This window comes from Lissotriton vulgaris, chromosome 1_1, assembly GCF_964263255.1.
Source record: "Lissotriton vulgaris chromosome 1_1, aLisVul1.2, whole genome shotgun sequence".
Classification (NCBI taxonomy): Eukaryota; Metazoa; Chordata; class Amphibia; order Caudata; family Salamandridae; genus Lissotriton; species Lissotriton vulgaris.
The window spans coordinates 267,046,160-267,063,210 of NC_141685.1; the positions used below are offsets into that span (position 1 = coordinate 267,046,160).

Here is a 17,051-nt window from a genome sequence, read left to right on the forward strand (position 1 = left end):
AGCGTCGCGATCGTGCAGCAGGAATGCCCCCACTAGACACAAGGGGGTCGTCCGAACCCCGCCTACTGATTAAGTCACCCGCAGCGGAATTCGTGCTGCAGTTAACAGGTTAAAGGAAGCGACCCCTTGGGCAAGGGTCGCTTCCTTAGGGGGCTACATTATTTTAAGACTTATCTCCCCACCCCCCCTTCACCCTTCCCCCCCGGGGACAGATCGCCCGATTTTTTGGGGTGTTTCTGGCCAAATACGAGCAGAAAAGCCCACTAAATAAAATGGAAGCAACCCCTTGGGTAAGGGTTACTTCCAGGGGGCATTTTTTTTAAAATATGTATTCGGCCCCCCTTAGTGTCCTGAGTAAAGTGATACCTCAGTTGTGTGGGTGTCTAATGCAGAATCGGCCAAAAACGTATTTAAATAAAAATTGGACGCTTCGAACTCTCGGTGCTATACAGTTATTCCCTATGTTTTGGGCTCTTCCAGTCACAGGCCCTTGCCCCACCCACACAAGTGCGGTATCATTTTACTCGGGAGACTCAGGGGAACGTTGTGGGGTAGGACATTTGTGCCGGCACAGTGATTCCACACAAAAATATGTGGAAAATGTGGTTTTTCAGCTAAATTTGAGGTTTGTATGGCATTCTAGATAGGAAAACGTTAGGGGGATCCACGCAAGCCATACCTCATTGGACTCCCTGGGTGTCATGTTTTCAGAAATGTTTGTGTTTGGTACTTTCCCTAGATGACCGGCGAGCCTGGGGCCAAAACCCCAGGTTTACCCCCCAAACTAGGTAGTTTTGTTTTAGGTAATTTTGAAGTCTCCACAGTACTATTTGGGCCATTTGCTGTTGCAGCCACTTTGCCTATCCACACAAGTGAGGTACCATTTTTGTCAGGATACGTGGGGGAAAGCTGGGTGGGAGGAAATTTGTGGATCCACGCAGATTCCAGAACTTTCCACCACATAAATTTGAAAAAAACTGATTTTTTAAGCAAAATTTGAGGTTTGTAGGGGATTCTGGGTAGGAGAATGTTGGAGGACCCACGCAAGCCATACCTCACTGGACTCTCCCTGGTGTCTAGTTTCCAGAAATGTGTAGGTTTGGTAGGTTCCCCTAGATAGCGGCGGAGCCCTGGACCAAAAACTCATGGGACCCCCGGTGCAAAACCAAGTTGGATTGTGATAGGTAATTTTGATGTCGCCTCAATAGGTTTGGACCCTTGCCTGTAGCGGGTACCTGACTCACCCACGCAATTAAGGTATCATTTCCTCGAAAGACTTTGGGGAACACGGGGTGGGTGGAATTTTGTGAATGCATGCAGATTCCAGAATTTTCCTCCACAGAAATGTGAGTAAAATGTGTTTTCTTGGACAATTATTTAGGTTTTCAGAGGATTCCGGGTAACAGAACCTGGCGAGAACCAGTCAAGTCACCCCATCCTGGATTCTTCTGGGTGTCTAGTTTAAAAAAATGTATAGATTTGTTAGGTTTCCCTAGGTGCGGCAGAGCTAGGGTTCAAAAACTATAGCAAGGCACTTTGCAAAAAAAAAGTCATTTTTCACTGTGAAAATGTGGTGTGTTTGAAAAATGACCTATAATTCTCATGCTAGTATGGGTACTCCCAATTTCGGAAATGTGCAAATATCTGTTTCTAAACTATATTTTGTTCCCATTTCAGAAATACATAGGTGTCTTTCATACTGATTTTTCCATGTATACATTTTCCCCAAATAATTGCTATATACCCGGTACATAATAAAAAACCATTGCAAGATGCTGCTCAGTAATTGGCTCTGGGTTTCAACGGGTTCTTAGTGAACCTACAAGTCCTATAAATCCCCACAACCAAGAAGGCCAGCGGAAGTAACAGTATACTGCTTTCAAACAGTCATAATTAGAAGAAGTTACAGGTGAAAACGTTGACACAAATGGCTGTTTTTTTCAACTAATTTAAAAATGTTCTTATATTTAACTGTTAGTTTCTATAAAGAAACCTTGAAGGATCTACACAAATGACCCCTTGCTGAATTCCGAATGTTGTCTACTTTTCTAAAATGTATAGCTTTCCAGGATCTATTATTGCTTTCATACCCATTTCTACCATTAACTGGAAGGAGGTTGAAAGCACAAAAATAGGCTACTTCCCCGATAAATGCCAAAAACTGTGTAAAAAATGTTTTTCGGATAAAAGTCTGCTTGTCCCTGAAAGCATGGTGATTTCAGCACCACAACCATTTTTTGATACCATTTGCAGGGAAAAAACTAGATGCTTTCATCTGTAGCCCTTTTTAAAAAAAAAAATTGTCGCTGTATTTTGGCTAATTTCTGGGTCCCCTCCACGGGAATCCATAAACCCTGGGTACCTTTATACAATCCCCATGATGTTGGAAAATAAAGGACCCAAATTTGGAGTGGATACCTTATGTGGTCAAAAAGTTAAGCCTAAGAGTGAACTACTCAAAATAGCCAAAAAAAGGCTTTGCACAGGGGGGAGAAAAAAAGACCTAGCAGCGAAGGGGTTAACTACCAGCCCAAAGGGCCAGAATCACACTCACCATGAACCTGTCACCAATGAGGGCTGAGGGGTGGACGAGAGGCTCCTCTGGACACAGCTGGCTCAGCAGTTTAGGAACCTATGACAGGAAAGAGAGTAAACCTGCAGTTAGGACAACATATTCAGAACAGCAACCGCTCAAATAGAAAATGATCCAGCACACAACGCAGGGGCGTTCAGTGGAAATCTGGGGGTCGGGGCAAGAGAAAGGCCAGGTTTATAGAAAGACAACTCAAGATGAATTTACAAATAATTATTCAAAGGGCACTCGCGCTGGCTCCTAAGTTGGTGACATTTTACCTCGGATGCGCTGAAGTAATGTTACAGTTTATGCAGTAAGTTCATTGGCATCTTATACCTGGTCTGTGCCTTAAATGACCCCAAAAAACAAATTACTGCTTCCATTTCATCTCATACAGGCTAAACGCCCCCAACCAACCAATTACTGGTTCCATTCCCTCTCATACAGGTTTGTAGGCTTTGTCCCAACTCATATCTCTAAATGCCTGATTTGGAGTCTGGGGTGAAAATCCCTTTCTGTGAATAAACATCCGTTTGCCCAGGGATCACAATTGCATTTCTAAATCCTCCAGTGGATGTCCAGCCAGTGGACATCTGAATGCCCAAATTACGCACTGCGGGAAGTTAACAGTTCTGAAAAAACCGGAGCCAAGCACCCTTTTTCCTCACCAGAGAGACATTAATTTGGGCATTCAGATGTCACCACTGGCTGGAAATCCACTGGAGGATTTAGAAATGCAAGTTGCAAAGGGAGAAAACTACGAGTCCCAGAAACCTGTTGTCATGAACAAGCCCACTGGAGGGTGTGACTCACCTGTGGTTGTTCAAGTAGGAAAAAGTAAAGAGACTCTGTTTCTCCCCTGTCCAACCAGCTGACATTGCCCGGAGCCCGTGAACAAGGAGCAGGAGCTCCGAAACGCATAGGGCCATTCACTTTCAAAAATGCTGCGAGGTCCGGAAAATGAAATAAAAAGAAGCTGTCTGAATGTACAGTCTCCCTCTGTTGCTTTATGTGCGTCTTCACCTGATGGACAACCCTTTTAGTGAATATATATATATATATATATCAGGAACACTCCAAACTTCAGCATGCAAGTAAGGCACTGACTCCGTGAAATTGATGATCCCAAATAAGTTTTATTCACTCATTAGGCTGCTTGACGCGTTTCGGCGGGAAGCACCCGCCTTGTTCACAACATCTTAACAGACTGGTTACATTTATACCCCTCTGTCATTGCATTACATCATGCGTGTTTCACTCTTGTTTTTTGGCTATTTGGCACATTCTAGCTTGTTTTACATTATTTCGACATGGTCCCCATGGCAACCTCGGGTGACGCCTAAGTAAGCTTGACATAGAAAAGTTACTTTCACTTTCACCATCCCGAATCACGTCACCCTCCCTCTCACGTTATCTTGTTTCTATAGAAACCTTCCGGCACTCTCAGCCCAGTGATTTTCCTCCCTTTTGCTCGACGTGCGGCGCGCTGCCCCCGTATTGATGACAGACGTTCGCGCGCTCCTGTCTTTCCATTCCCCTCAGTGCTGGTGAGTGTTATTTAGTATCGCCCATTGGCAATTAATCTAATCACTGTGTCGGGTACTGGGTGCTATTGGTGGCGTTTGAGGCAGATTTGTTACCACTTAGTAGGTAAGCGCTTGCTACGATTCGTTTATATACTGTCTCGTTCGTGCCGGGTGCGGGAGGGACTAAGTTAAAGTTGCACTCCGGTGGTTTGGGATGTCTTATCGCATAGTTTGCGTTTAGTGATACGTGTCTGCTAGGGGAGCCTTGGGGGACTATCTGTAGTTGCAAAGCATACCTTCGTTTGTGGTGCACCCCCGCCGTAGCGCTACGTTATGTGCCCAGGTCTGACAATTAAATTATATCAATTCATATCAGCATTGCTGTATGTGTTCGTCAAAACCTGGTCGCCTTTTACTACTATAGTCGTCTCCTAGTGGACAGGCGTTCCGACGTGTATAATTGTTTGCGCTGTGCGTTGCTCATATCCTTTATAAGGCATGCACTATTGTATATGTAATTACAGATAACATTTCTAGTCATATTAATCACACATGTAACATTATGGATATTTTACATACACATTCTTTTTTTTTTTTTTTTGGAAACCTTTATTGTGCATCAAATCAGAACAAATACGGGCCTACAACCGTCCGGCCGGCCACGGAAGCAGTAAAGCACCAATGCAACGTTACAGCGACACAGTAATATCTCTCATGAAAGCAAGCAGTAAAAAGGGTTACACTGTAGTAATCGTATTACCATGCCTCAGAATCCGTGAAGGTTAATTTTAAAAGTTTCCATCGCTACCATTAAAAGCAGGTCATATTACTCCGTACTAATACAATTAAAGGAAAAGAAACAAGGTCCGTGTAGGTGGGACTACCTATAGACACCTTTATCAATCAGCACAGTTTGCAACTTGCAGGTCCCAACCAGAGGATGGCCACAGAATATACACACCCCTAAAGAGGACGCGACTTCTCAACTAATACCACGCTACCACCCATCCCCCAATATGCCTAACACGGGCCAAGAGAGAAGAGAAAAAGCATATAATAGCAAAAAAGGCACCATAGAAAACAAAAAACCATGAACTAAAAATACCCCCCCACCCTACACACATGCAGAGGCTACGGCCTACCCCCCCCCCCCTAGCAGAGTGCTTGTCTCCCCATAACCCGAAATATAGCGAGAAAGAGAAAATTGAGAGGGAGAAAAAGACAGAGAGAAAGGAAGAAAGAAGAAAGAGCACAGTTCACCTAGAGAAGAGGTCCGTCAGGACAAAGAAAGAAAGGAACGTAAATCACAAAAGCCCGGGGGAGGGCCATAAGAACTTGTCCAATACTGTCGAATTACATCATTTTGGCCACCCTCGCCCCGACTCCACCACCAATACAGTACCAACATACGAGATCCGCCAACAGTCCATCAGTGTCCCAGCAGTACCAGGAAGACAGTTCCGAAGGGAGAAAGGATACCCTCAACCTTGCCCCGTACGATAGGATGCAACGACGCAGTCCAACTGGATCGAAGACGACCCAGGTGAAAGAAGGAGGTGAAGGGGCCCTGTCAGGATAGAAGAATGGTCCCAAACGAACATCCCGCCCGTTGCCGAGAAAACGGTAATGTCACACGAAGCGTTGCAAGGTGCGGGGTCACCCCGTACAGTCAGTCCCAACAGTCGCCACCAGTCCAGGGAAGGGAATCGCATTTCGCTAGCCGCCATTAAGAGATCTTCAGAAAATGGTGCCCGATACCATCTCACCATCCGGAAAACAGTTGCAAACATTTCAGGGCTACCTCGGGGTGCTTCCTCCAGCACGCTAGCAGGATCAGAGTTCCGCGCCGTCGCCATGTCAGCAGAGACTGGGGCAGAGGGGCCACAAGGATGTTTCTCCGGGTGTGGCGTAGCGGCCTGATGCTGCGAATCTTCACGTACAGGCAGGGGGGCCGCGGACAATATCGCGTCCATCCGACCCGCCAGTTCCCCAGCGACGGTGCGTAGGTCAGCCCTCAAGGCGGACAGGGCGCTCAGGATATCGCAGAGCCGCAATGGCACCGAGGGTAGAAAGGGCGCAGCATCGTCCTCCAGACGGTGCAAGTGCGTGCATTGTCGCGCCATCGGTCGGTAACTCTCCTTGCCAGCAGTCCCAAGTAGCTTCAGCTGGTCCATGGTGAAGGGAGCCCGGACTGGAAGGGCGCAGGGCAATAGTTATATTCACCCCGCAGCAAAGCTGAAACAGAGCCAGTCCCGGGTGTTTACCTCTGGGGAATGAAATCAGGCTGCAAGATGGCGCTCGTCCCAGCCCTGCAGCGATACAAAGTAGCGGCGGAAGCAATGCCGGTCACAAAGAACGCTACAATGTTACTCCTGGGCCGTCCGTGCGCAGGCCGGAGAAAGCGGCAAGCAGGGCTCCTGAATCTCGAAGTTACTGCGGGACACGGCCGCCAGCTCCGTCCCGCAGCCCACGGTGATCTTCGTTGCACTCGGGCCAGGCGCACCTCAGGAACAAAGACCCCGAGCCTGCCTCGCCGAGTCCGGGGGAGGTGAGGGCATTGCGGCGCTTCTACTACCGGGATCCGACCTCAAGACACAGCGGCAGGATCAGGCTGCCCTCCCGGTTCCGCCAGCGCCGAGCATTCCAGGAATTGCGTGCAGGATGTCGCGGAAACCGGGAGAGCAGTTCAAAGGCAAGCGGAGCCGAGGAGTCAGGCGGCCATCATGGTCGCTGGCCAGGCTCCTCCCTACATACACATTCTTAATAGTAATTCTTCATCTCATGTTTTTGTGTGTGTATAACAGGTGATTCCGCTAAGAATGCTGCCTAGCAACCTGAAACTGCTCTCGGGGTAGTGATTGTGCTCTTATATACAGTGATAATTGAATTAAAACTGAACAAAAGATGTTTTTCCTGGAAGGGAGAGAATTCTATTGCGGAAGAGGTCTGACTTAACCTATTCAAGCCTGGGCCCTGGTCTCATACTTACAGGTGTACACTTAGAGCTTCGTCAGAGTTGAGGCCATTAGGTATTTTTGAATTAAGTAGAATAATATACCTGGATTCCAATCTTCTCAAACTCTGGAGGCGATTACCACCTCTGATATTTTTGGGGACATTGTCAATGACAAAGTATGTTAGTACTCCTATGTCACCTGCATGGGTCGTATTGATGTGCCTGGCCACAGGGTAGGCCGGGTCATCATTGGTGACTGCGCGAAGATGCTGGAGGACTCTTACATGCACAGGGTGAATGGTACTCCCCACATATCGTTTTCCACAGATGCAAGTTAACACATAAACTGCGTAATCCGTTTTACAGTTGTATTTATCTCGGATCTTGTATGGTTTCTTTCTAAAGGGCACCTCTACCTTGGTAGTGTTTACACCGTGTTTACACGCTTTACACTTGGTACATTTGCTGAACCCCTTAATTTTAGAAAGCCAATCGCCAGATTTTTTGATTGAGGGTGCATTGCAGACTAGGTGATCCCTCATGGATTTTGCCTTCCTGAATGCTATCATTGGCCTATTGCCACATAGTTCTGCAATTATAGGGTCTTTCCTCACTAATGGCCAATGTTTCGTCAGTATTTTCCTGACCTGGTTGTGATATGCATTAAATCCTGTTATTAGTCTAGGGGGTTCCCTTTTAGGGGTTTGCCCTGTTTGATCTTGTCTCTGAGTGAACAGGAGATCTTTCCTATTGGTCTTACTACATTTTGAGTCTGCTTTACTGCACGTATTTTTGGCTGTACCCTCTCTGTTTTAGTCTCGTGAACAGGTTCTCTTTCTCCTCATTTAGCCCAGTTTTAGTGCTGCAATTTCTCGTCATCCGTAAGCACTCCGCATAGGGAATTGATTCCTTGAGGTTTTGCGGGTGGAAGCTTTGTGCGTGAAGCACTGAGTTTCCAGCAGTTGGCTTTCGATATGTTCTTGTCTGGATTTTCCCCTGTTCTATGTAGAGTTCTACATCTAGGAATTGTATTGAGGTGGTGTCAGTGGTACAGGTAAATCTCAAGTTGAGTGCATTTTCGTTTAGTTCTAATGCAAACAATTCTGCTTCTTCTTTAGGGCCTTTCCACAGTATAAAAATATCATCGATGTACCGCTTGTACATGACCACATTTTTAGATAATGTGGTCTGGTGTTTAGCAGTTAGTACCTGTTCCTCCCACCAGCCCATGTGTAGGTTCGCATAGCTGGGGGAGAAACAGGTCCCCAAAGCTGATCCTTGTATTTGCCTGTAGTGGAGTCTGTTGAAGATGAAGTTATTATTAGTTAGACACCACTCTGTCATCTCTAACAGCATTTTAGTGTGATTATACAGTGTGATTGGTCTCTGCCCTAAAAAGTGATTTACTGCTCGTAGCCCGTCAAGCTATCCAGGCTGAAGAAGGCTGATCGCCAGAAACCGGTCCTTGGATGCTGGATTCCGGTCTGGGAAAGACATGGCTTGGTAGTTCGGACTGGACTGTTCCCATGAGGCACAGGGTCAGAGGTGATTTGCATATAGCCAGTGTCTAACCCAGCGTGGTGTGGAGTGCAAAAAAACGATGGATTTAGGCCCAGATCCTTGTACTGGGGTGAATGTATGACATTGTTCTACATTCTGTCCATCAACTGTGTTTTTTGCAATTTTCACACCGAGTGTGCTGGGTATACTCAGACGTGAGTCCCAGGCTCTCCACACCACTGGAGTCAAGCTATCCAGGCTGAAGAAGGCTGATAGCCAGAAACCGGTCCTTGGATGCTTGATTCCGGTCTGGGAAAGACATGGCTTGGTAGTTCGGACTGGACTGTTCCCATGAGGCACAGGGTCAGAGCTGATTTGCATATAGCCAGTGTCTAACCCTTGGTGGTGGAGTGCAAAAAAATGATGGATTTAGGCCCAGATCCTTGTACTGGGGTGAATGTATGACATTGTTCTACATTCTGTCCATCAATTGTGTTTTTTTCAATTTTCACCCCGAGTGTGCTGTGTATACTCAGACGTGAGTCCCAGGCTCTCCACACCACTGGAGTCAAGCTATCCAGGCTGAAGAAGGCTGATAGCCAGAAACCGGTCCTTGGATGCTGGATTCCGGTCTGGGAAAGACATGGCTTGGTAGTTCGGACTGGACTGTTCCCATGAGGCACAGGGCAGAGCTGATTTGCATATAGCCAGTGTCTAACCCAGCGTGGTGTGGAGTGCAAAAAAAACGATGGATTTAGGCCCAGATCCTTGTACTGGGGTGAATGTATGACATTGTTCTACATTCTGTCCATCAACTGTGTTTTTTGCAATTTTCACCTCGAGTGTGCTGGGTATACTCAGACGTGAGTCCCAGGCTCTCCACACCACTGGAGTCAAGCTATCCAGGCTGAAGAAGGCTGATAGCCAGAAACCGGTCCTTGGATGCTTGATTCCGGTCTGGGAAAGACATGGCTTGGTAGTTCGGACTGGACTGGTCCCATGAGGCACAGGGTCAGAGCTGATTTGCATATAGCCAGTGTCTAACCCAGGGTGGTGTGGAGTGCAAAAAAAGATGGATTTAGGCCCAGATCCTTGTACTGGGGTGAATGTATGACATTGTTCTACATTCTGTCCATCAACTGTGTTTTTTGCAATTTTTACCCCCCCCCCCCCCCAATCAAGGCAACTTAATAGGAACATGCACAGCTTCATGGTCCATTGCAGTCTGAGAGTATCACCACAGACTGAGAAGGCATCTCAGGTCTAAGTCCGAGGGTAGCTTATTCCTAGATCATATAAAGTGTAGTAGAGTTTTACACATAAATACAACTCATGGAACATTACGCCTCAGAATAAATCAGGATGAGCAATCAAATACGCTGTTAGGGGCTCCAAAAATCTTTAGGGCGGGAGGATTCCGGCAACTCTTCCTCATACACCTGTAGCTGGTCCCTACAATAGACCAGCTCCTTGAGCCACAATTTTATAGTAATGAGAATAAACAATGGTCCAGAACCTATTTCTTTCTAATCCAATTCAATCAGTATATGTCTAACTTACCGGATGACCATAAGTCGAGTCGAAACGTCGACAATAACTTTCCTACCTTGGACCCACATTTGCAAAATAGTGCACACATTTGACATGATTGTCTGTATTTAATGTATGCTGACATCAGGTGTTATTGATTATTACTTTGTGGGCCAGGTTGTTTTGATACAGAAAATTGTGAGACCGTAATTATAGAATTCCAGTGTAAATATAATTTTTGTCTATTCATTATCTTGAATTTCCTTTCTTTCTTTATTCACTGTACACACTTTTGATCACTTCTTTTGTGCACGCTCTTGTGGGCAACCACTCTTTTATTCAAAAACAAAAAATATTTTGTGATAACCAATTAATTGATTAGAGACAATGAATTAAATACTGTACTCTGATTTGATATATCGTTGTTGTAGTGATATTTCTTGTTTGTGTGAATTAACTAAGTTGATATATGTGTTGGAGCGTATTCTGTAGGAATGCCCATGAACAATCAATTGCATAAACATATACTGATTGAATTGGATTAGAAAGAAATAGGTTCTGGATCATTGTTTATTCTCATTGCATTATACCCAGGTCCGTATCCTTTTGGGTTGCCCCATTTCATTAATGGTTACAATTTTATAGTAGCCACCGCCCGTTTTGCAAGCAAAGTGGAAACCGCCACCAGGCGTCTATAAGCCGACTTCAGTTGTTTCACATGCTCCAGAAGACACAACTCAGGCATGCAGGCCACAGGCTCCAGCACCACTCCCGACAATATACGAGTTACTTCAATCCAGAATGCAAACACCCTCCCACACAGCCAGGCAACATGATAAAAATCTGCATCCACTGAACCACACCGCACACAGCTCGCCATGTCTCTCAAGCCATACTCATGAAGTTGTAGAGGTGAATAATATACTTGATGTAGAAATTTGAAGTGAATAATCCTAAGGTTGCAGTTGGCTGAAAGTCGGCCTGTGAGTTGACTGTACGCCGTCCATACCTCCATCGAGATTGGACTTCCCATTGCGACCTGCCAGTGCTGACGCGACGGGTGATCCTCAAACTTGTGTTGTCGTTGGGAAGCAGAGTACAGCCTAGTAATAAGCCCCTTGCGGCTCTCCCCTGCCAGCAGGCCGAAGAGTTGCAGACTCCTGCGGGTAGTTCGGATACACATCCTGAACAGCCTGTCGGACTCTGACATGCGTGAAGCGAAACATAAAATTACGATTCACTCTACTTTGGGCCTCACCAAGGGTTTTGAAGCGGCCTTCCTTATACAGATCTCCCATCCGCACAATACCAGACTCCGCTAGCTCCTCTAAAGCAACGGGCTCCTGAGCAGCAGAGATCCCCCTATGAGAGGCAATGGGCAGAAGAGGTGCATACAAATACGGGAGCTGCAACTTGGTAGCTAAAGCCCGCCACGCCCAAGACGTGCACAAAGGGGGGTTTATTTCCTGGCGGGGTCCACCCGAGCCACCTGATCGAACCATAGCCTGCACCGGAATGGGGAAGACCGCATCCTCTTCAATAGCAACATGTGGCTGAAAGCGCTGCGGGAAATGCCACAAATGAGCAAAATCAGTTTGCGCCCAGATGCTTCAAAACCACCCCGATCAAAAGGCTGCGTCAGAAGATCCCAGCGACACCGAGGTTTTTTTGCCCCCCCCCAGACAAAAGGTGAGCAGTGCCGTCTGCAATGTTTGGAATAGCGCTACATTCAACTTAATAGTTATATTGATAAAAAAGTACAACATCTTGGGCAGGAACTCCATTTTTATTACAGCGATCCTGTCCACCAGCGACAAAGGAAGACGAGCCCATCGCTCCGCCTGCTCTGTTATTTGCATAATGGCGCGTCCATAGTTCTCGGTGACCACACCAGCTGGATCCCTGGGGATCCACATCCCAAAGTTCTTCACGGGCTCAGAGGACCAGGTCAGCGGAAAATCTAGCTCAACTTCCCTCGTATTCGCAGTTATAGGAAAAACTACAGATTTGGACCAATTAATGTTTAGCCCAGAAAACCTCGCAAATTTGACATATTTCCTCAATAATGGCGATAAATATACAGATGGTTCCCGGACATAGAGCAGCATATCGTCCGTGTACAGCGGGACAATCAGCCGTCGCTGTCGGAACCTCAAAGCCGCAGCAGAGTGTATTAGGCGGAGCTTGCAAGCAAGAGGCTCCAACATCAGGGAGAAGAGCATGGGTGAGATGGGACATCCCTGCCGTGTACCTTGTGCTATAGGGAATAAGGACAAGACCCTGCCATTGACCCGCACCCGGGCGACCGCTTCACTAGACAGAACCCGAAGCCACTGCACAAAAAAGGGGGGGGAACCCCATCCTACTCAGGACCGTAAACATATATGACCAATATACAGAATCAAACGCTTTTTCTGCATCCAGTAACACGGCAACGGCCTGAAAGTCGGGTTCAAAATAATGCAGCGTGGAAAACAATGTGCGCAAATTATACATAGTGGATCTCTCCGTGACAAAGCCGGATTGATCTGGCAACACCAGCAACGGTATCAGAGGTTGGAGCCTAGTTGCTATCATTTTCGCTAATGTTTTGCTGTCAATATTAATGATAGAAAGTGGCCTATAGTATCCGCACTGGTTACTTGGTTTGTCCGGTTTCAGCAAGGTGACCAGCAGGGCCTCCCGGAGCGAAGGTGGCAGAGTCCCATTATTGTACGCTTCCGCGTAAACCTCCAGCAGCCGTGGAGCCAATACTTGCACAAAAGCCTTGTAAAATTCACTTGGTAGACCATCCGGTCCAGCGGCTTTACAAGTGAGCAAGGCCATTATAGCGTCCCAAACATCCTTCTCACCAAAGGGCTGTACCAAGTATTCGCAATGGGCTTTAGACAACCACCCCAATGCCACATCATCAAGATAATCAAGCGTTTCCGCCGATGAAGGAGACATCCTAGCAGCGTAAAGATCCTTATAGAATTTTAACACTATATCACACAGCTCCTCCGTCGAGTAGCGGGGGGTACCAGTGTCATCAATAAGCTTATTTATAGGCTCCTCACTACGGGGCTCCGCAAACTTCTGGGCGAGGGTGCAGCCAGGCCTCCCACCTTCCCCATAATTCCGAGCCACTCGACGCAGAGAGCAATGCCGCAGCTCCTGAACTACAGTGCCATTATGATCAGTGACGAGATCACGGATTCGAACCAGCTTATCTGCAGTGGGAGCAGTATCATATGATCGCTCCAGGGAATTAATGTCCGCTGCCAGTCTACGTATCCGGCGCCTGATATCCCTCATAACTCCAGCTTGCGCTCCTATACAGGCTCCCCTAATGGTGACCTTAAAGGCCTACCATAGGACCCCTGCGCTATCTACTGTGCCTTCATTTTCTTTAAAGTAATTTCCAATCGCCTTCCCTATAGTGTGCTTAAACACCGGGTCTTTAAGTTCTGATGGTTGGAGCCTCCACGCGAACTGTGGCACACTATATTCAGGCAATATCAACTCCATGAGCACAAGGGAATGATCAGACAGAGTGCGGGCTACATGAGAGACACTCTTGACCTAGTGCCCCACCTCCCCTGAAACCAACCAATAGTCAATACGTGACCATGAGGCATGAACCGAAGACACAGATGTACTTTCACAGACATCTGGGTGACACAGGCGCCAAACATTGTACACCTGTCCAGCATCAAGGAGACCCCACACCACTTCTGATGCTCTTTTTTGCCTGACCTCACCAGACTCAAACCGATCTTTAGAAACATCCAAATATAAGTTGAAATCCCCTACCCAGATAATCTCTGCAGAAAGGTTTAGCAGTATCCTGCGCCACACATCCAGAAAAAAGGCAGAGTCATCCACATTAGGCCCATATATGTTCACCAAAAGCACACTTACACCACCCAATCTGCCATGCAAAATCACAAGTCTTCCGCTATAATCCGTTTCAGTTTTTATTTCAGTGAAAGGGACTCCCTACTTTACTAGCGTTAGTACCCTCTCACATACGATGAGTATGAGGAAGACGCACGCACACAGGCCCATTGCGCACTCACATTCCTCACCGATTCAGCAGTCAAATGTGTTTCCTGAAGGAAGGCAACATTCACATCCAAGCGATCCAGACTTGCAAACACCATCCTGAACTTCAGCGGCGTGTTCAGGCCTCGGACTTTCCATGTGAGACATTTAATAGAGCTACCCATCTCATAACGGCATTAAGATGAGATAAGGATTAGTTACTTACCTGTAATCCTAATTCTCTTCCAGGGTATCCTCATCAAAGTCATAAGCATTAGAATATTCCCGCCCATGCGCGGGACCCGGGAAACACTATATTATATGTGCCCCACATATATATAAATAATATATATATAAAAAACAAGCAATAGCAGCCAAATCACATTAGAGCTGAAATATGCTGTGAAGAATTTCCACCATACATGTATATAATAAGCATTAGAAACATGAGAAACAACACCAAAGATTGTTTAGAAATTGTTTTAATGCTCAGAAAGCAGTAGAAATTCTCATAACTCACTGGAAGCATAAGAAGCTCCCAGGCTGCATTGCAAACACACAGTCTAAAAAGACTGAAAAGCCAACCTGTAGCTGAATAGCAAAAAACTGACACTGCGCCTTTAAGGCACTCATGACCACCTGTATCCCATCATGCCCCAGGGGTGATAGTTAGGTCAGTTGTTCTTTTCGGAGACTGAAAAACAAACCCAATAACAAATAGGTTAACAATATCTCCTTATGAAAGAGTATCCTTTGCCCGGGGAGGCGGGAGCGTTGCTTATGACTTTGATGAGGATACCCCTGGAAGAGAACTAGGATTACAGGTAAGTAACTAATCCTTCTCTTCCAGGGGATCCTCATCAATAGTCATAAGCATTAGAATAGAATAGCGAGCCTCTCCTCATCCCTGCGGGCAAAGGAATGATAAGACAGAAATCTCATCAATAAGCCTGAGTAGACTATAGACTACCCAAACAGATTCCTCAAGGAGGCTTGCCCTACTTGAGTATCGGTCCTTGAATCAGATTCGAGACAGTAATGCCTCGTAAAGGTATGCACTGATTTCCAGGTTGCAGCCTTGCATATCTCCGACATGGGAACGTCATGCAAGAAAGCCACTGTAGCCGCCTTCCCTCTAGTGGAATGCGCTTTTGGAGACATCAACAAAGGTTTGCCTGCTAGTTGATAGGACAACTTAATGCAAGAGACAATCCACCTGGAAATGGACCTCTTTGCTGCTGGAAAGCCAGTTCTCATTGAGCCATAGTTCACAAACAGTTGGTCCGTTTTCCTAATCCCTTTAGTCTTTTCCAAATAAAACTTAAGCACTCTTTTAAGATCTAAGGAGTGAAGTGACCGCTCGGCCGGGGTCGTAGGATTTGGAAAAAAGGAAGGGAGGGAAATAGACCGATTTATATGAAAATCAGAGATGACCTTAGGCAAGAAGGATGGGTGAGCCCTTCGGACTACTCTGTTATGGTGGAATACAGTATAAGGTTCCTTTGCACAGAGCGCTTGTATCTCACTGACTCTGCGCGCAGAGGTAATTGCCACCAAAAAAGCTGCCTTCCAAGAGAGATGTTGTAAGGAAGCCTTGTGGATGGGCTCGAAAGGTGGAGACATTAACCTTGACAGAACTAGGTTCAATTCCCACGGAGGAGAAGGATTTCACACAGGGGGATACACTTTCTTCAATCCCTGGAGGAAATCCTAGACCACTGGAACCTGAAAGAAAGACACCTGATCAGGTGACTTTCTGTAAGCCACAATAGCTGACAAATGCACTCTAATTGAAGCGTACTTTAAACCAGCTGTTGCGAGGGAAAGGAGGTATGGTAAGATGACGTCCTCCTGCCCCTTAGTCGGATCCAAATGATGATCTCTACACCACAAGTAAAACCTTTTCCACTTGAAGGCATAGGATGCTCTCGTGGACGGCCTCCTTTAAAATGTTCATGCATTCTGGAGGCAGGTTCAAATGTCCGTATTGCAGGACCTCAGGAGCCATGCCGTTAGGTTCAATGATGGGAGGTTGGGATGCATTATCCTCCCGTTCATTTTGCTCAACAGGTCCGGCCTGCAAGGGAGTCGTTTGTGTGGACACACGGACAGATGTAGAAGGTCCGGATACCACCACTGCCGAGGCCAGTCTGGAGCAATCAGGATCATTACCATGTTCGTCCTGAGGAGCTTGGAAAACCACTCTCTGGATCAGTGCCAGGGGAGGAAACGCGTATGCGAACATCCCTGCCCAATCCAACAGAAGAGCGTTCCCCTGCGTCCCTGGCCTGTGGAACCTGGACGCGAAGGAGTGGCATTTGGTGTTTTCGTCGTCTGCAAACAAGTCTATGGATGGACGTCCCCAGCAACGAAAAAGCTCTTCTACTACTTCGTCGCTTAGCACCCAGTCTGGCTGATCTTCGAAGTGCCTGCTGAGTGCGTCTGCCTTGACGTTCAACTCGCCCGGAAGGTGCACCGCCACTACTGTGAGACCTCGAGCGAGAAGCCAATGCCATATTGCCTGAGCCTCTCGAGACAGTGGGCGAGATTTTGTGCCTCCTTGCTTGTTCAGATGTAACATGGTTGTCGTATTGTCCGTCTGAACCAGGACTGAGCTGGATTTGATCGCTGGCAAGAAAGCTTTGAGAGCAAGGAATACCGCTCTGAGTTCCAGCATGTTGATGTGGTATGTCTGCTCCTGCGCAGACCACTGGCCTTGAATCTGAAGCGGACCCATGTGTGCTCCCCAGCCTTGCAGGGAGGCATCTGTCACTATAGATTGGGACGGAATGGGTTGGTGAAACGGCACTCCCACCATCACATTGCTTCTCCGAGTCCACAAAATGATGGACTCTTTTGTCGCCTGGGAAAGATTGATTCGATCCTCCCAACGTCCTGTTGCTTGGTCCCACTGATCCTCCAGAGCCTGTTGCAGAGG

The 17,051-nt window shown here is 46.8% G+C and overlaps 1 protein-coding gene across 1 annotated transcript in view; it reads right to left on the reverse strand.

The window, feature by feature from the left end:
• Positions 1-17,051, reverse strand: part of EIF2B3 (eukaryotic translation initiation factor 2B subunit gamma) — a 479,361-nt gene that overhangs the window by 94,505 nt on the left and 367,805 nt on the right. The window contains exon 9 of the mRNA XM_086952297.1: positions 2,555-2,632. Within this exon, the coding sequence (XP_086808423.1) occupies positions 2,555-2,632 (78 nt within the window). The remainder of the gene's footprint in view (positions 1-2,554; positions 2,633-17,051) is intronic.